The sequence below is a fragment of the Gouania willdenowi genome, chromosome 10, assembly GCF_900634775.1.
Source record: "Gouania willdenowi chromosome 10, fGouWil2.1, whole genome shotgun sequence".
Classification (NCBI taxonomy): domain Eukaryota; kingdom Metazoa; phylum Chordata; class Actinopteri; order Blenniiformes; family Gobiesocidae; genus Gouania; species Gouania willdenowi.
This window is the reverse complement of record NC_041053.1, coordinates 4,831,318-4,852,328: the sequence shown is the minus strand read 5'-3', so window position 1 is coordinate 4,852,328 and position 21,011 is coordinate 4,831,318. Positions and strand designations below refer to the sequence as shown.

The window sequence follows — 21,011 nt, the reverse complement described above, 5'->3', positions numbered from 1 at the left end:
AAATCCTTGTCTCTAAAGTCTCACCCTCAGACTTTGTCTTTTAACATGGGCACCCTGTATGAATAACCCTCTCTAATACACAATCCAGCTGAGACTGACGCTCTGCTCTCAGCTCTATGACAAGGTGGTACGTCCCATTCTGCCTAAAGCTGGATTTACAACTTCTTATATTTTCTACATCTAATCATTTTAAATACAAAGCCAGCAGACAGGGACACACAGACAGGAACACATCCATCACAGCAGAAAGTGGAGCAGCACTTTGTACAACCACAACCTAAAAAAACCCCACAAGACTGAAGCTAAATTAACTGATGAATACAAAAGAAATCTAAACAAGACAGAAATATGCATCACAAACCTAGAAACTAATAGGAAGAAACCCAGTTACTCTGTTATTTATGATACATTCACTTCAATGGTCAACAATAATTAATTAAAGTTAGTTTTGGACTCATGATGAACCTCTTGAAGGATAAAGACCGCAGCCTTTTTCAAAGAGTGGGCCGCAGGTCACTGGTGGTTCTCGAGCTACCCGTAGTGGTGTAGGGAACCAAACCACATCGAGCCTAAAGACCCTCTTCCTAGCAGGAATTAACCAAGGATCCTGTTTCTTTATCACCAACTGTTTACACAATAACTGTCCCCGCAACTTTGAGGTGCATAGCTAACCCCACTATGCGGCCTTTGAACCCAATAACGTAGCCGAAAAGACTGACCCAACTCTTTGAAATATTCAGTACAAACTCTTTTTACGACTCCACACGGGGGAAGAACATCCGTCTTCTCCCTCCTTTACAAACAGATACTTTTGGGATGCTGTAAGATCACAGAACTGTCCCAATGACCCTTTGACCCCCTGTGGTGAGATGTCACAGAAGGACACTTTCCAGGCCCCTTCTCTGAGATGTGTCCCAGTGAAGAAGGGAGAACAAAGAAATTGTATTATGTTTGAAAAGTTACAAATGAAAACATTATTGGAATGGTTTCTACAGAAATTGAAATTGCAAATGTTGTCTGTCCTATTCCACTCTTTTCAGATAATTTAATACCCACATAATGCTTTTTTAAATGTTCCATCATTTAAAAAGTGCTTAAAATACCAGAAAACATCACAAAAGTTAGTTTGAGGAATCGACTGCAACCATATAGTAAAGAAGAGGCATAACATGATTTTTGACATTTATGTTTATAAGTAATTACAAGTAAAATTCATTAACCGGTTCCTAAAGTGATCCTAGGCTATTTTCCAGTCGTGCTTGGTATCAAACTCTTTCGTAATAGATGATATTTCAAGACATGATGTTGAATAGATTATTTGAATATGCTGAACTCAATATTATGGTTTGTGTGTAAATCTAGGAATCATCCCTCCTGTTTGTCTTTCTCACATATAGACACTCCCCACACACACCCCAGACACACCCAAGGGCAGCCAGCTGAGATGCTGGCAACTTTAAACCAATCAACGAAGTTTCCTTCTTGGGAGGCAAGTCCCAAAGATAAGCTTTTAAAAGGAAGAAAGCCGCTCCTAACTTCAGTTTTGGGACGCTGGCGTTTCATACTCAACGCGTTTCCCTTCCCCACCTTTTCATTTATTTCATTTTATTTTTAGTTGAAACAGTTAGATTTTTGGAATCAACAGCTGCTTGGTTCGGACGAATCCAGCATCTAGTGACGTGCGTAACAGCCGAAAGAAGCCCGGCCCGCGACCCACTGTGGTAAGCCACGAGCCATTCTTTAACCCAGCTGTGAAGACCAGAACCGCCTGGATCGGCTGAAGGGGCTACACTCTGTGGAAACACAACAGAACTCAACGGTGGCACGTCCTGCTGCATTTCTACAATACAGAACCTCCAGGTCCAACCCTGACATCATCTTCAAGGTACCAGAATGAACTTTCATCAGCAACTTCATCCACAATAGATCACATACATACTTCCATAACTACACACTTACACACACTCACAACATGTTCCACACACACTTCATCTCATTCATGTTTGTTCGTCTCCCCTGTCTGTCTTCCTCTCTTTGTTTTATGAGCTCTCTTTATGATTTTATTCTTTGATTTTATGATCTTATTATTCGAATATGTATCCTGCATTTTTATTCAATATTTAGTAGACTAGCATTCTCCTAGATTAGTGATTTCACTTTATTACATATAATCCTCACTTTTATTAGCCTAGAAATGCATTTTATCATGATTTAATTATTTCATTTCAATTGATATTTTGACTGTGTTAATTGCTGACTTTTGAATAAAAGGTTAAACATAATATTTGATTCCTCTGATTCATTAAAGCTGTGATTATGGTGTAGATGTTGCTGGTAGAATTCACTTTTCCCTGGTTTCACATTGATGAGTTTAGTCTAAAAACTTAGACATATTTCTCCTGTTAAAAAGAGTGGCACCCTGCAAAATTTGAAGTAATATTAATAATCATAATTAATATTCTTAGTTATATAACCCATTAATAATAACTCATCCTCCTACAGTGGTTTGACATCAAACATTTTCAAAACAATCATATTTTTACATTCAGGTTACTTTCACACCAGTTTAGTGGTGGACTGGGTCTGAATGGGTGGAAGAGAAGCTGATCATTTAATCTACTTGATATGGCACAGTTTGATCCGCTCCAAACAGCCTCTGGTGCAGTTCCATGAGCTAACCAGCTACTGTTACTAGTTACTGTAACCAGTTCCATGAGTTAACCAGTTACTGTTACTAGTTACTGTAACCAGTTCCATGAGCTAACTAGTTACTGTTACTAGTTACTGTAACCAGTTCCATGAGCTAACCAGTTACTGTAACTAGTTACTGTAACCAGTTCCATGAGCTAACTAGTTACTGTTACTAGTTACTGTAACCAGTTCCATGAGCTAACCAGTTACTGTAACTAGTTACTGTAACTAGTTCCATGAGTTAACTAGTTACTGTTACTAGTTACTGTAACTAGTTCCATGAGTTAACCAGTTACTGTTACTAGTTACTGTAACCAGTTCCATGAGCTAACCAGTTACTGTAGTTCCATGAGCTAACCAGTTACTGTAACTAGTTACTGTAACCAGTTCCATGACTAACCAGTTACTGTTACTAGTTACTGTAACCAGTTCCATGAGCTAACCAGTTACTGTAACTAGTTACTGTAACTAGTTCCATGAGCTTACTAGTTGAGGGGTCTTTACTGGAGTAGAGACGTCTCTAGGCAGAGAAACAGAAACCTGAAGAACAGGTTCTCATCTATGGGTCAAAACCAGTGCTGTAGAGTGTTCACTAACTTATTACTTCTGTTTGTTCTTTACCGACAATCTTTACCCTGATTTTGGCCATCGTTGGTTCTCCTGATCACCCACAATGCCGCACGCTCAGAGCACTCCTAATCGATCCTAATCATTGCTAATCGCTCTCGACTTTGATTGGAAATGTTCTAATATCAAAACAGTCGCTCTAGAATTCTTGATCTGCGTGTTCACACCAACCAAACAAGGAGGACTATCAGAGCAAACAAATCTTAAAGAGTTTTAACCACTCTAGGGTCTGTCGGTGCACACTTACGCTTTATGTACCTAGAACTGTCTGATGTGGCCTACTCTCCCTTCAGCTCTGGTATTTAAGGTATGTACACTGCCAAAACCATATTAAAGGGGTACAAAAAGAACCTGAAGTGCTACAGTAAGCGTGGTAAACTGAAGATGAATCGGTGGCCCAAGACAGGATCAAATAAAAGAGGTAAATTGAAACTTTGACATAAGGTGGATGGCCCTGATGGGATTCAGACACTCCAACTTGTTTAGTTCAACATGTTTCCAAGTGTTAGTGAAACCTTTTTAACCCAAACAGCATTTTGACACAATATAATTTTTTTTTTTAATATTATGTATGATTCCTAGAAATGATAATATGTTCTACATTTTTGTAACTTGTTGTTTCAGTCATAAACACAGTCATTGGTTTTGGATATTTGTCATGTTAGGAAGTCGGTTTGGAGGGATTTTAAAAGAGGTCAACGCTGCAGAGACAAGGGTGGAACTAAAGGTAGTTTTCACCATCAAAGCGATTTCATCGACTATAGTTTCTTAAATCGCCCGTGATGAGTTGCTTAAACATAGTCGCTCTTTTTGCTGCTTCATCTACCACCATATTCAAGGCCCGTTTCCGGATCAATTTTCATTTTCACACAAAACATGGCTGATCCTACCATTATTGTAACACAGGGAGAAACTCATTGCCGATTGGTTGTCGTGACACAGTGTCACTGGAAAATACTTAAAAAGTTAAAAACTTTAAACTTTGAGCAATTGGAATTGATTTTGAGTTACTGAATCATTTCGGATTAAACCACTCTAAATGAACCAATATCATCAATGAATCGAATCGGCAACAACGAATTGTGATTCAAATTGAATTGTTAAAATGCATAGTTACACCCCTAATTACAAGAGACTCAGATTTTCTGTTCACGTTTCCAGTTTCCACAAAACCATGAAGTCAAGATATGAGACAAACTGGATGATATTCAAAACGAATCAGTGAAGAAATGGAGTTATACAAGGAACAAAAGAAAATTAATTCACGCTTGTGATTATTTCTTGATTGTAAGATTTTCTCAGTTTCTCTGTTATTGTCTTTTAAATACTCTTAATGTGTTTTATTATGTATTATTATTATAAACATATGTCCATATTGATCCATGTTTAAATTCCATGTGCTTCACCTGCAACATACTGGACGTGATTTTAATGTGCTTTGATTGGAAGATGAAAAGAGAGTCTATGAGAGCCTTTACAGCAGCTGGCTTCAATAGTTTCATGATGTGTAAAAATATGCTCTCATGTCTTCTTCATGTATGTCTTCAAACACATTGAACACATTGAAAGGAGTGGCTACGTGTCCTCGCTATCAGCAAAAACCAACAAGTGCACGGTTTCTTCATCAGTGCAGCTCAGGTTTCACCAAATTCTACAGCCAGTGACCTGATCTGTGTTCCATCCTTCTGCTGAGGAGATGAGACGGGTGTTGGATCACCCTGTTAAAGGCAAGGTTATTAGATGTATAAGAAGGAGAAGTCCGCTTGTTGTTTCATTTAACACAGAACATCTTTTGCCTTTGATCTTCCACATGACTCTTTCCCTTGATGTTTGTGTTAAATGCCCAATAGAAGCCACTAGGAGTCAGTAGCTGTGTTTCCATTACAATTTTTCACAAGATAAAAGCAATATATTTGCTCATTGAAAGTTGTTTTGGGCAGGAGCCTTGTAACTCCCGAAAAATCTCATCCCGCGAGACATTGCTGCATGACGATGGATGCTCAGAACCTCCTTATTACACTCTGTATTCCTTTGTTGTTTCACGTCTAATGTGGCACTAATAACTTTTAAGTGTAATGCTGTTAGTACGTAGATGAACAGAAATGAATCAACAACAATATCAAGTCGATAGGATATAACGGTCACTCCTCTAATAAACAGCTGTGGTCCTCAGGGTCTGCTCACTCCTGGACCCAGAACCTAGTTTTCTCAGCATTTTTATTCTGTGTTGTCATCTAGTGTTTCTCCTCCCTTCGCTGGCACATGGCTGCACGTGTGTCTTCTTTTGTTATGATACGTAAAACATTAGTGATTGTCAGGTTCTAACATGAGCTCATCAAAGATAAAGACATACACAAATTATATAGGTTAAAGCATAGATTGATAAAATGTTTATATCTATTTAGAAAATGTATACATTTATAAATCAAGCAATCAGTTATTGTAGTTAATTAAATATGATATTTACTGCTGATTTAAAGCAATACAAATTATGTTCAAGATCACTGATTGATTTATTATTATTTATCATTTAGGAGTCTATTGTGTCAGCTTTATTTGACTTATTAGGTATATTTATATGAGTTGTTTATTGTGTATTAAGTTTATTATTTAAAATAAAATTATTCTTATTGTTAATGATTTAGATTTTGTGCATTTGTCTTTTTTAGTGTTAATCTGAGTGTTATTAATATCTTGTCTCTTCACTTACGTACTTGCATGTTGTGTTGTCAGATTTAGATTAAGTTGAAATCAGATGTTCTAAAAGTGTTTGTCCCTGAAAAAATAGGCTTTGAGAAAGTTGAGCTGGATATATTTTATTATGGGTAAATACGAGCTATTGGACATTTAATAATACTATGTTTAAAAAGAAACCATGAATAATAATGCATAATTACGCTGACAAATGTCCCGGTCTGCTCTTCTGTTTTCTCTTTCTGTGTCTCGGAGAGAAGTGATCATGTGACCAGGTACGTTATGTCCTATGATTTGTATTTGCGGAAAGAGTGTTTCCATTGCACTTTTGCGATACATTTCAATATCAAAACATAAAACTTTTTTGCAATGTTAGAGTGATTTTGGTAATTGAAACAGCTTGTGACAACAAGGGCTTTGAAAACATGCAGATTTATGAAGGAATAGTAACAAATTATCTAATGAGGGACAGTTAAATCATATGGATGGTTAAAGTTGGTTCTCAAATACAGGGATAAACCTGACTTATATTTAAGATATTGCCTATTTAAGACAGTGATTGTTAGATTGGTGTTTGTGATCATTTGTTTTTATTGGTTAAGAAGAAGAAGAAGAAGAAGAAGAAGAAGAAGAAGAAGAAGAAGAAGAAGAAGAAGAAGAAGAAGAAGAAGAAGAAGAAGAAGAAGGTAATTAATAAAAATGGTAGTAAATGAATGCCTGAAGAAAAAAGGACACAAACATAACATAATTAATAATACATAAATGCATACTGAATATGAAGAGAGAAAGAAAGGTACAGTATATAAACACAAATAGATAAAATAAAAGAGAAATATTCAGAAAAAAATATAAAAAACTCAACTAAGAAGTGATTCAAAGGCTTAAATTAGGAGGGTGTGATTTAACAGAGAACAATGAATAAATATTATGGTCACATGAATAAAATTGGAACATTGGAAAAAAGTTAGTAAAAAATAAACTGAAGGTAAAATAAATATTATTTCAGTGATGATTTGCTCTATGCAGTCACATGCTGACATCGTGCTTTACCAGAGACAGACGAACAAATTAGCTCTTATACCATGGCCGTGTTTTAAATGTCATACTAACGTATTACTCATACTAAGTTCGACTTCAGCTGAGTATGTAGTTCGTTCATATTAGACAGTATGAAATGACTGAGTAGGTGAGAAATACCCAGATGTATACTATTTATTGGGACATTTTTTAAGTATGCACGGTGGGCACACTAGTCATACTAAACCGTAATGTAAAATGGTCCTGGGAAAAGTGTGCGCATATATAATCTCAGTACGGCGCGAACTCAGTACATGACACCGGATTCAAACTAAAAATTAATCATGCCCTTTACAAAATAAAAGCATCTCTTCTTGTCTTCCAATAGTTTTTTAAGGCTTTGGTAAATAGGACTTTTGTATTGAAGTTAACAGGAAGTTTCATCAGTAGTAAATGGCGAACAATATGGAATCTCAAAAATGTGTGAATGAAATGTGTAAAATGAGTTTTATTGATCAAATGAGCACATATTGATATTCGCTCATCATCCCAGTCAAATGTATGTTATAGTATATAGTAGACAGTATATACTCATTGAGTTTGTAGTGTGTAGTGGGACATTTACAGGACTTTAAGTGTTCAAATCAAAGTGATAAAAACAAAAGGTAATTCTGTGGTGAAAGCTCTTGAGTCGAAAGTAAAAATCATCATACATTAAAAATAATTTTGATTTTAACGTTTGATGGTGTGTTATCCCTGAGCGCTGCCTGCAGGGACATCAAGCTGAGATGAAGCCAGTGATGGGCTTTACCTTCCCCTGTTCCTCTTTCTGCTGATGAACGTTATCGCCATGACATTGTCATGTTTTGTAAGAGCACGACTGAACTAGGAATCATGCTCAGGATATTTGATGAAGAGTTTACTCGGTTTGAGCTAACAATTTCCGTAGCAAAAAAGAAGACAATGTGTTTCAATGTTACACCAGGGGAAAACGATCTGAGGTCCATTGTTAAGATAAAGGAGACACATGTTGAGAATGTTACCAGCTTCACATACCTTGGCCATGTCATATCAAATGTGGAAGGTTGTTCTGCATTGTCCAGCGTACTGCTTCAGCTCATAACCAATGGAACCGTGCTCACGCATCGTCGGATAAAGCTGTCCACCCGGGTAAAGTTTCTAACTTTCTAGTTGTGTGCACAGCTGTCTTACGTACAGTAACCAAGCCTGTCATCTTAACGCCTCACAGCTGGCGAAATTGGACTCCACATGGATTAATTTTCTGAGAAAACTTCTCAGAAATGGGTTCAAACATGTCAATGCACCACCAAGACAAAGAGATAAAACACCATCTTTAGAAGAAGACAACGTAGACTGGCGCTTTGAAAATACCAGTTTTGACATACTCCGTCTCACCCACTCTACACAGATCCGTAACTTCCGTCTTGTCCAACACCTTACGTACATTGTTCATATATCTAGACTTCCTAACTCAGCCATGCAAAAACAAATTCTGTTCCGCTCTAATAATAAACCGTATACCCGTGACATATAAAAAAAAAAAACTGTTTATCGTATTGATTCATTTTGTTTTGACCCAGTTGATCGATGCTTCACTATGTGAACATTATCAATCTCCAACCCTTCATCTAAAGTCCAAGACTATCATAGATAACATGTTCATATTTACATATTTAGTGAGCTGCAACCTAAAACATTCAGTTCTTGGGAAAAATCTTTGTAAATATCCAAACTGAGACTGTTGATTTTTCTTTTATTTGTGTGTTCGATCTATTCCAACTGCACTGGTTTCTTTTTCACAGGAGCTGAAAATACTGATTTATGTTTTGTTGGTTCATTGGACTTCAGTGGCCATTAGGTCTGTTAGTGCCATCAGTTACAGCTGCCAGGGGGGGCGGCCAAGGTCAAACGCAACGGCCTTGACAGTGGCAAGGGCCCATAATGTCAGAGAGAGTAATGACACACACACACACACACACAGACACACAGACGGTTCCTATAGTTGTTCGTTCTGACCCACCTGTACGCAGGTGATTTATAATTTGCCTTCATCAAAAATTCATGAAGAAGTTACTGCCGAACAGAGTGAAGGCTGTTCTCCAATAAAACACCAGACAGGGTTTATGTTGCGCTAAGTCAACGAGAACCAGAAAAATGAGGCTTGGTCTAATGTTCACACAGTGAAGCATCGATCAATGGGAAGATGGATTTTTCCTTCCATTAGCATTTTTAAAAGAAGATTACATTGAAAAGTACATTCCTTCTACATAGACTTTTTGTTTGCTTTACCTTAGAAGTACCTGCAGGAATAAGTGCAGGAAAATTCTCCTGTGATACACATATTGAATAATATAGATTCTAAAGCTGTCGTCTTTATTCATTGGTTCAAATGTACTGGGAGAGCTTTGGTCCTGGGATTCACGTGGATGTTAAGTATGTAAGTGCAAAGGATTTGGGAAACTGTCACAGAGAAACAACTGACCTTTTGCAAAACCCCGCCCACAAACAGTCATTGTCCAATCATACGTCTTTGCAACAGTGGCGGCTGGTGCATTTTTCTCCAGGTGGTGCGACAACTCCAAAGTAAACATACACTAAAAACAGGGTTTGTGTAGTTTTCAACAAATAAGTAAGGACAATTGGAGTTGCAGAACTGCTTTCAAACCAACCATATTTATTTCCACATAACCCATTAATAAGTAAGAACAAATATAGTATATAGTAGTAGTATATACCAGCTGTTCTCAAACTTTTTTGGCTCAAGTCCCCCCTTTCTCTCATTTCTGAATTCAAGTCCCCCTCATGTCAAACTACCTCAGAATACTATGAAAAACAATTATAAATCATGTTGATGGAATGAATGAGAGATAACACACATTTTAAAGAATCTCATTTAGTGCCTCGTGAATAGATTTACAGTATTTCTATAAACTGTATCATTTATGGTCTCCTCCCTCCTGATGTGGGACCAGGATAATGCTCCTTGTTTTTTCAGTTAGTGTTCTAATCAGTATCATTTCTATCATCATTGTGCATTTTTGTCAATGTGTGTGTTTCTGGTGTAATTTTGTGTATTTTGTTTTTGTGTGTGGTTGGTATTATTTATATTATTTCATCTCAGTCTGTTTTTGGTGTTGTTTGGTTGTTTCTTATGTAATTTTGTATGTTTCTCTGTTATGTTTGTGTAATTTGTACCAATTGTGTGTGTTGCTGGTAATATTAAGTATTTTTCTCTCTTCGTGTGTGTTTTTGGTGCGTATTTTGTTGTTGGTTGTCTGTTCTTTTTATTATTCAGTATGTTTTTCTCTGTTATTTGGTGTTTTTGTTGTCGTTTTGTGAATTGCTGGTAATATTTAGTAGTATTATCATTTTGAACTCAAAGTAAACATTATAAAAAATATATATTTTTTAATACTTTCATTTGTTAATTTTTCTTCTTTTTCTCTCTCTCTCTCACGGAATGCCATTGTGTACCCTAATTTGAGAAACTCTGGTGTATACAATAGAGTGAGTGAGTGTGTGTCAGGGTTTTTATACTTTTTTTCAGGTTCGTTAGTTTATCAAGTAATTAAAAACGGGGGTGACAAAGGAGATGGTAAATTAATATACATAATTTAAGAGCTGACAAAATATAATTTAAGACCTTGTTTACAAAATATGGACATAGTCAAGATTTTACATCATCACATTTAGTTTGTTAATAGTTTGTTCAGGTTTCTTTGTCTTCTCTGAAAGTGTTTTAAATGGGTCCTACCTGTCTTTATCCATGCTGAGTCAGCAGATAGGGAGGGAAAACAGAATTATTTAATTTCTCTTTATTCATTTTGCTTCTCCTTCTATCGTCCCACGGCTTCACCTGTCAAAGCGGCTTTATGACATTTCCCACTCATTTAACACAGACAAATACAACTCCTTCCTATCATTCTTCCAATCAAAAATTAACACCCTCTACAATCCCTTAAATATTTCTCTCACCCCCGCCCACTCCTTACCAGCCTCCGCCCCCTTACCACTCGTTCTCTTTCCAAATTCACACCTGTCCACCCAGTTGAACTGTTAAAAATCCTCTCCACCATGAAAACCTCCACCTGCGTACTTGACCCTGTCCCATCCCCCTTTGTTAAGCACTCTTCCCCCACCATCTCCCATCTCATCTCAAAAATCATCAACTCCTCCCTCACCTTTCCCTCCGTCCCTTCATCACTGAAACTGGCTGCCGTAACCCCCGTCATCAAAAAACCTGGTCTCAACCCAGACATCATGAGCAACTTCCGACCCATCGCCAACCTCCCCTTCCTGTCAAAAGTTCTGGAATGCGTTGTTGCCTCACAAATCACATCCCATCTCAACAATAATCACCTTTTCGAACAATTTCAATCTAGATTCCGCCCCAAACATAGGACTGAAACAACCCTCCTCAAAGTGACCAACGACCTCCTCCTCTCATCTGACTCCGGCCTACTCTCAATTCTCGTTCTTCTTGATCTCACTGCTGCTTTCGACACCATCAACCATTCCATCCTACTTTCCTGCTTAAAGTCCCTCCTTAATATCACTGGCGATGCCCTCAACTGGTTACAATCTTACCTCACGAACAGAAAACAATTTATCTTCATCAACAACTGCTCCTCCTCCACTGCCCCCCTGTCCCAAGGAGTCCCCCAGGGCTCTGTGCTTGGTCCTCTCCTCTTCACCATCTACATCCTCCCCCTCGGTCAAATTATTCGTCGTCATGGTCTCCATTTTCATTGTTACGCCGACGACGTCCAATTATACATCTCCACCAAGTCGATCACCTATGAAACCCACTCCACACTTTACCACACGATATCAAAAAATGGCTCCAAGAAAACTTCCTTATCTTAAACAGTAACAAATCAGACATACTCCTCATTGGTCCAAACTCCCTCACCCAAACAGCCTCTGACTTTCACCTCACCATTGATAACTCCACCCTGTGTCCCGCCTCTCAGTGCCGTAACCTTGGTATCATTAAAGATTAAGATTAAATCGGGGCTTTCGCCTTTAATTGGCCATGTAATGTTAGTACATTAATGGAATTCGTCCTCTGCATTTAACCCATCCCTGAGGAGCAGTGGGCAGCCATTTTGTAGCGCCTGGGGAGCAGTTTGGGGTTAAGGGACTTGCTCAACATCCCACAGTGACGGCCCTGGTGAGGCTTGAACCGGCAACCCTCCGATTACAAGCCCAGCGTCCTTAACCACTAGGCCACCACTCCCACTTTTTTTTTTTTATCATTTTTGATAATAACCTTTCCTTCAACCACCACAACAAGCAAATCATGAAAACCACTTTTTTCCACCGCAAAAACTCCTCTCGTCTTCGTCCTTCACTTTCCTTCCCCGCCACTGAAACTGCAATAGGTAAAACCTCCACACTCCTAAATAACCTCCAATACATCCAAAACGCAGCTGCCCGCCTCCTCACCCACACCCTCTCCCGTGACCACATCACCCCTGTCCTCCAAAACCTCCACTGGCTCCTCGTTCCTCAGCGCATCGAATTTAAACTCCTCCTTCTCACCTAGAAAGCCCTTAATAATCAGGCCCCCTCCTACCTCACAGATCTGCTCCACCCCAACACTGCCCTCCCGCAGCCTCCGCTCCTCAGATGCAAACCTCCTCACACAGAACCTGGGGTGACAGAGCTTTCTCTGTAGCTGCCCCCACCCTATGGAATTCCCTACCAAGCCACATCCGCAACTGCACTGACCTCCCATCCTTCAAATCATTTCTCAAAACTCACCTGTTTCGCTCAGCTTTTAATGTTTAAACCACCCACCCACTTCTTTTCTCTGTCATATTTTCTTGTTGTTTTTATGCTGTAAAGTGTCTTTGAGCCAGTGGCGGATGCTTTAAGACTACAAGGGAACCTCAGCTTCCCCTAAAATCAGTGGTCAAATATGTAGTGTTGTGTGTACATTTCATTGACTAAATATATGACAGAACACATGTATGTTTAGTTCAGAATCAGCTTCTTATAACAGGAAACTGACAGTGACAGCGTGACGTTCTTCATTCATTACCGCAGCGTCACAGTGTTAATAAACAGTGGTGAAGTTCAGCTTCAATTGACTTCAATGGGAGAGGATTTAGGGGTTGATCCACTGCAGTCAAACTAGACGCTCATTGGATAAATGCTCGGTTATGACGCACTTAGTCCCGCCCATCGGACGCCGGGCTTCACAGGAGGTCTATGGAGCAGTGGGCTGGATCTGTCTGTTCCGGACGCTGGAATAATGGATGATGATTGGATGATCTGTCTCAGGCTAATTCAATTTTGATTGACAGCGAAATGAGCCAATCAGAGAGTATGACGTTGTAAGCACACAGGCGGGTTTTTCAAATATTTCAGTCCGTTGCTCTGTGTTGACACGGAGACTTTGCTGATCCTCTCATAGCGAATTAACTTCTGACAAACCTAGTGTCTGTTTTTGGTGTTTGTGGAGACTGTTACTGCTTGTGTTGTGAGACTTTTGACCAAACACTCACACTCCAGCGCGCAGCAGCTACGCGCGTGCGTGCGTGTGCGATAATCTACAAATAGTTGTTGACAACAAAATGTGAATTCTACTAGAATTCACATTTAAATAAACAGATACATTTTCTGAAGTAGGCAGAAAATGAGCTTCCCCTGCATGAAAGACCAGCAGCCGCCACTGCTTTGAGCGTCTTGAAAAGCGCTTTAAATAAAATGTATTATTATTGTTATTATGACGGACCACTGTGACGTCAGCCCCTCCCATGGCAGGAGGAGGCTGTTGTGTAAATAATCTGGCTGCATTCAACTCTGCACAGCTCCATCTATGAGAAAGGAACAATTCTATATAATTAACCTTATTGTACTTTAAGCTAAATGGCACATTCACAAGTGTCGTTATACAAAACAGAAACCACTGCTTTCTATTTTTGAAAATGAAGTCAAACAATATGTGAAAACCATCAAACACTCCACTAATATGAAAGCCATCAAGACTTTTGATTTGTGTGTTATCTTCAATATTTCTGTGTCATGTTTTACTCTGAAGCTGTGCCTCTGTATGTTTCCCCGTCGGTTGTAATTGCACTTTTTGTATTGTACTGTTTTATACGTTTGAATTAAGACATTCCATTGACTCGTATTGAAGAGGAGTCACTGCACATGCACAACTTCTAACTATAGTGAACGGTACAGATTACTGCGCCACCAATCAGACACAGATGAACGAAACAACTTTACACATAATAAATATCTATATATTACTTATTCTGATTGTCTAAATACAAATATACATTTGTTTTGTAATTTTTTAATTCATTAATAATTTGTATTGTTTGTTCATGTTTTACTCAAACGAACAATAAGTTGCTTTTGTCAACCAGCCTAATGGCAATAATGTTACTGCTACTGCAATAGACAAGGTCATTTTTAACTGTTTTTTTATACGTGTACTCTGGCTGCTGCTGTAGACTATTCATACCTTTTTAACCATCTCACGTTTGAAATATAAAAACATCCCAGGGGTGTGTGTGTCAGTATGAGTGTATGTGTAGTATGGGTGATGTGTATGTTTATGTACGTTATCTCATCTTGTCTGCACTAATGTATGTTCGGCAAAATGACAATAAAGCATGATTTTTTTTTTACTTTTGATTAAATAAGGTGTTGAAAGATATTACAGTGCCTTGACATAACTATACATTCACGTACCTATAACAGGCTTTGTTAGCACTTAGCATTGTTAATAGCTGCTACCTTTTTAGCCTTGGGTGACCTGTAGGTTCAGCTAGCTAGCTAACTTAACAGTTTGTTTTATTAAAATCCCCATTAGCTGTGGTAATGATTTTAAAGCTTAAGGAGGATACAAACAATATAAGAAAACTTGTTGTAATGCCCCCTTTGTTGTTTATTTTAATATTTTGAACGCATCCCTCCACAGCATATTTTAACCCCTTTTACCTGGATCTGGAGGATATCGTGCAGGTATTGCTGCAAAAAGACTCGCTAACACACACCGATAGACTTGACGGACATTTCAAAAGAAAATAAGGGGGGCGGGGCTTATTCAACAGATCAATTGTCAGCCCAGTTTTACGAATATCGTGACAATGGCACAAAATGGACTCAATTAATTATGCGTTGCCTAGTGTTAATGTGAATTATTCTTCATGGTTTCTTTTTTACATTCTATAATCATATATCCTTAAACTAAATATTCTTATATCCAATAGGGGTGTGCCATCTAAGGGATGTTACAAGTCGATTTGATTACATTTTAAGGTGCTATACAATTTGATTAATCAACGATTATTATGATATTAATGAATATCACAATTTTTTATGCATTTTTTTTTTTTTCCTCACTTTCTGGCCATTTAATTCTTTTAAAGGTATATGTGTCGATATCCATTCATTAAAGTAACCAAACACTGTATCACTACTATCTTTATTTACATGAAATCACCAAATCCAACATTAATCATATTACGAAAGAAATAAATATGTATAAAAATAACTGAATTATTAGCTTGTTCAGCTAATTTAATCTGATTTAACACAAAAGCTTATTCAGTAAAAAATAAAGACTTCCAAACAAAATGTAAACGAGCAGCATAAATCTCACAAGACACTGAATATTTTGCATTTTGTGCACAATCAAAGCAGCTTTAAAAACATGAAACCTACAATATCAGCTCTCAGAACACTTGTGGAATTAGTTTTTTTTAAATAAAAGTTGGATGGATGAAAGAACACAATGAATTATTAAATCATGCCAGGGGGAATGTGCAGATATGCATCATCAAATTATTGTGTAAGAAGAAGAGCTGGTTAACATGCTCCTCTGTGCAGGTACACAGCAGTCCGTGTTTCAAGATGGGTCTGGTGGGTAGCCGACATCGTGGCCGACCCTTTTGGCCACACTGTCGTGGACAGATGGGGTGCACTGAGGCCAGTTCATGCTGGGGTTGAGGGGGCTCCGTCCTCACCGTAGAGCGGAGAGGGCTCAGCGAGATAAGCATGTCCACGTCCCTGGGAAGCGGCGAATTGGGAATGGGGCGGTGCCTCTGCGGCCGATCCCTTCCAGTCCACCATGCACTGCCGTGGAGGTAATGCGTATACCAAGGAAGCTGTTAATTTCATGCTATTCACGCTCAGTAATTGTAGCTAAAGAGTTTGCTGACCTCAGGTTAAGGACGCTGGCCTTGTAATCAGAGGGTTCCCGGTTCAAGCCCCACCTGGGCCGTCACTGTGGGATGTTGAGCAAGTCCCTTAACCCCAAACTGCTCCCCAGGCACCGCAAAATGGCTGCCGACTGCCCCCCAGGGGATGGGTTAAATTGCAGAGGACAAATTTATATGTGTAACAATGTGTAACAACATATGTGTAACATCATATACCAATAAAGGCTTTAATTTAATTAAAAGTATAACAAATAAAAAGTCTGCCTTCTCTTTTAAATACTAAACTTAATACACATTGAACAACTCATATACGTATACCAAATAAGTCAAATAAGCACACACATTAACAAACCAGTCCAAAACGGTCATCGCTGCGTGTCGAAAGGAAGAGGAAGTAACGTCTGTGTGATCGACGGGGGTGGGAGGACAAAAAATAGGTGACATGTAGGTGGTAGCAGTGCACCTTTGAATGCAGAGCTCAGATAGAGAGGAAAGGAGTTTACGAGACAGAAAATGGTGCTACGAGAGATGATGTTGATGTGTGGAACTTTAGCGGATTACTGGAGAGTGTGGCGATGGTCAGATAAAACGATAAAAAAAAAAAAGAGAGAGACTCGGCATGTCCGCAAGGAAGAGGAAGTGGCGTGTGTGCAGACTGACGGGAGAGAGACTTGGAGGAATGCCAAAATACAGTAAGAAATCCATTCAACTCTAACCTAGATAACATAATAATAATAATAATTTTGCCATCAAAAGCCCTGTCTCAATGTTTTTGTTTTTTAAAAAATAAATATATATAAGGAAACAATGGTTTTTTATTTTTTTTTAGAAAAAGGCTGTTTTCTCAGCTTTTTGCTCTGAAACTGAAGATTTGTGTAAAACTTGCTCTATTCAACGGCTGATTATGGGAGAACAAAACAAGCCAGAAACAAAAATTATAATTTAATTTTATTTTACATGATATTATGTTATATTTTCCTGATGAAAGTAGAGGCTTCAATCTTTCAGAATCTGGTGTCAGATTTCAGATAGTCATAGTAGAAAAAAACGGCTGACACTGAGGGGGTAGAAAATCTGAAAATGGCTGGATATTAAGTACATTATATTAGCAATGCTCCCTCTGCCCCTCGCAAACTGCATATGTTTTCCATACTATGTAATGTGAACGCACTACATACTAACTTTGACATTAGACATGTCTGAGTAGTATGTTAGTGTGACATCTACAGCACAGCACAGAAGTTTTTCCACATTTGCTTTCAAACGTTTCACTTCTGCCCCCAGAATTGTGGTGCACCTTGTTAGCTCAGTCTGTGCATGATGGGAAGCTCAATCATTATGTTTGCATCTTGTTCTTTCAAATAACAGCACACTGTTGGAGGCAGAACTTTTGCCTTTATAATCACACAACATAACCTCTAACCTGCAGTAGTCAGAGCCTGTCAATCAGCATGTTTACAGTCTGTGAACATCACGTAGTTTAATGGAGGAAGATTACGGTACCTCTAGTTTCAGAGATGAACTCTGACAGCATTATTAATGGGCTTAAAATCTATTTTTAAAGGGGTGACACTTAAAGGGTAATTTACTGCAGTTTATAAGTGTGAAGGACTCAAAGGTACAAGTGAAATAGTAACATGAGTTTCTTAAAGGGATCCTCCACTATTTCCTTTACAAATATGGCCTAAAACCTTTGAAATGTCCTTATTAGAAGATCTATGTCTAACAAAACCAAAGATCTCATCTTTGGTGAATAAAAACATTTTTTAGTGACCTTCTAGTTTCAATGGACCAGCATTTTTAGTTACCTCTAGTTACCATGTCTAAACGTCTTTAACATTTATTTTTAAAATAAAAGTGCATTCAATGAAATGAAGAAACACAAACACGCTCAAATATATATATAGTTTGTTACGAGAACAATTTAATTTAATATATTAAAAATTAAACATTTTAGAAAGATATTTCTTTTTAAATAGCATCACATGTATATCATATTATATAAAAAGCGCTAAATCTAATAAAAATGAAAGGGTAGAAATATCTACTTCTAGATGAGCAGACAATTAGAGAAAGGCATGAGTGTTGACGTGATGCACTAGTCTCCACTCTCTCTACCATTGAAGGCAGGGCCTCCAAACAAGCTGTCAGTCAACATAAAGCTTCCATTACTTCCACACCAGTAAACTGTAGCTGCAGGCTTTGAGCTTTACTCAGCTTTTCCATCAAAGAACACAGCACTTTACTGGCAACATTATTTTAGGGATTTTCTCACGCTGAAAAATCTGTATCTACATGTACTGTATGGGGCACTGATTGTAAAGCTATGCATGTTAAAATAAACAGCACCTTTTTAGAGCAACATAGAGCAACATTTAAAAAACCTATGGGATTTTATTTCTGTTACTTTTCACCAGATTTACAGCAATTTTTGTGAAATTTGTGATTTTTTTTACTCGCAAAATAATGTAAAATACTGTCAAGTATTATAGATCCAAATGTTAAATCTAAATATTACATTTAAATATAAATGCTGAATCTGAATCTTTTGTTTTAGATCCTTTCAGTGAATTTGCATATTAGCCAAATATTTAGTTTCACCCGTGACATTTAGATTTAACAATTAGGTTGAACAATTAGATTCAGATTTACTTCCTGTAAAGGGTCTTTGAGTTTTATTATTATTATTATTATTATTATTATTATTATTATTATTATTATTATTATTATTATTATTATTATTATTATTATTATTATTATTCCAGTCCATTTTATTGTAAATTACCACTCCCAGGTATTTGTTCTCCTCCACAATGTCCACACTGACCCCCTGGATTGAGACAGGGCTGACTGGCCTCTTTGGTTCTCCTCAGGTCCACAATCAGCTCCTTGGTCTTTGTCACTGTTACGTCCCAGTCTAGGAGCTCCAGGACGCAACATAAAAACGTAATCGAAAAAATAAAACTCGGTCTTCAAAAACCACCGACAACGGGTTCCACAATTAACACAAATTTATTCTTTAACAAAAAGAGTCCTGCCCCGCAGGTAAAACATACAATAAACAAGAATACGGCCAACAACAAAAAAATTTCACAAAACGCACTATATAATAAAGATACCAAGCTTAACATACGACTTCGGAGACAGAGTTTCTAGACGAACAAAGATGCTGCTGCTGCCGCGGTTGGTGAACCTCGACTGACAGTTGCGCTGGTCTTTTCAAAAGTGGTGTAATCCTCCTCAGCCAATCAGGGTTGCCCACCACTCCTCCTGCTGGCAGCCAATCCTGGAGAGCATCATCAAAGCTGTTCCGTTGAAAGGACATCCCACTCTGTTACAGAAACACACCCCAGGCAGCAAACAAACAACAAGAACACAAACTAAACACTAAGTAACGGCGAGGGCCGTAACAGTCACATTGAGCTGTAGATGGTTCAGCTCACTCCATGTGACAAAGCTGTCCACAGCAGCCCTGTACTCCACCTCGTCCCCCCCCCCGATACATCCAACCACTGCAGAGTCGTCTGAGCATTTCTGGAGATGACAGGTGTCAGTGCAGTAGTTGGTAGGCAAACTGTAGCTGGTCCAGGTGTGGTCTGATAGATGGTCAGAGCTGCATGTCTTCATGATGTGGGAGGTCAACGCAACCGTGACGTGGCGTCTTTGGAACAGGAACCAGGTAGGATGTCTTCCACAGCGCAGGGACCCTCATTGGATGCTCTAAAGCAGGGGTTCTCAACCTTGGGGTCAGAAGCCCATTTTGAGTCCCGAGACATTGTCTTCAAGGATCTAGGAATATTTTTTGAACAATTACAGCTCATTTCTGCAACTTTTCTGCAACTCCACCAAACTTGCCGTTTGAACCTATTTTCATCACTTTTTCTTACATTACTCCCATTTCTGCCACTTCATCAATTGTCAATGCCTTTTCTGCACATTTTTTTCCAATTTCAAAACATTTTCAGCACTTATAAACCACTTTTTTAACCTATGTCACACATGTTGACCCAATATTGCCACTTTTAACCTCTTTCCACCATATTCAATGCTTATTTTTTTGCCAATTTAACAACATTCACAATTTGTCATGTCCATAATTTGCCAGTTTAAACTAATTGTTTCTACTCGTTCATTTATTCACACTTTGAATCCTTTTACCACTTTTTCTGTCTGTTTTTGCCAATTCTATATTGCCACTTTTAAACAATGTCTGTGTTTTTTTAAATCCAATTTTACTACCTTTTCCACCTTTATTTTGGGTGTTGCAGGCATAAAAGGTTGAGAACCACTGATCTGAAGGGCTGGATTTTGCCCTTGGGCCTTGAGAGACTTATTTGAAACACTTGTTATTCGAACCTAAATCTTTCACTTTGCTTGAGCACAGAAATATTAAACCCTCTGATTTGCTGCAGTGAAACCTTTGCACAACTGTGAGTCTTTATTCAGAATTTGAAACATGTTCAAGGTTTTTTTCATTCTTTTAATCTAAGAAAAATGCCCAAGACGAGGCCTGTTCCCTTCAGAAATGCACGACAACTGAACATAATTGTTGTTTCATTCTATTGTAATCCATTATTAACCTGTGTTTGAAGCACACGTTTATTTTGTTCAAAGGCATTTGACGCTGCTGTCAGGCGTCACACATCAAGGTGGCATGTGACGCCACTCTCAAGTTTTTTGTTCATGGGATTTAGGATTTTCATAAAATAATAAAGAGCTGTCACAAAGTAAAACAAAAATAGCTCTTTTTTACAAAAGGATTCCTACAGTAGCAAAGAA

The 21,011-nt window shown here is 38.2% G+C and overlaps 1 protein-coding gene across 1 annotated transcript in view; it reads right to left on the bottom strand.

The window, feature by feature from the left end:
• LOC114471535 (uncharacterized) overlaps positions 1 to 11,784 on the bottom strand; it is a 32,050-nt gene extending 20,266 nt beyond the window's left edge. The window contains exon 1 of the mRNA XM_028460377.1: positions 11,638 to 11,784. Within this exon, the coding sequence (XP_028316178.1) occupies positions 11,638 to 11,784 (147 nt within the window). The remainder of the gene's footprint in view (positions 1 to 11,637) is intronic.
• Positions 11,785 to 21,011: the final 9,227 nt, after the last annotated feature.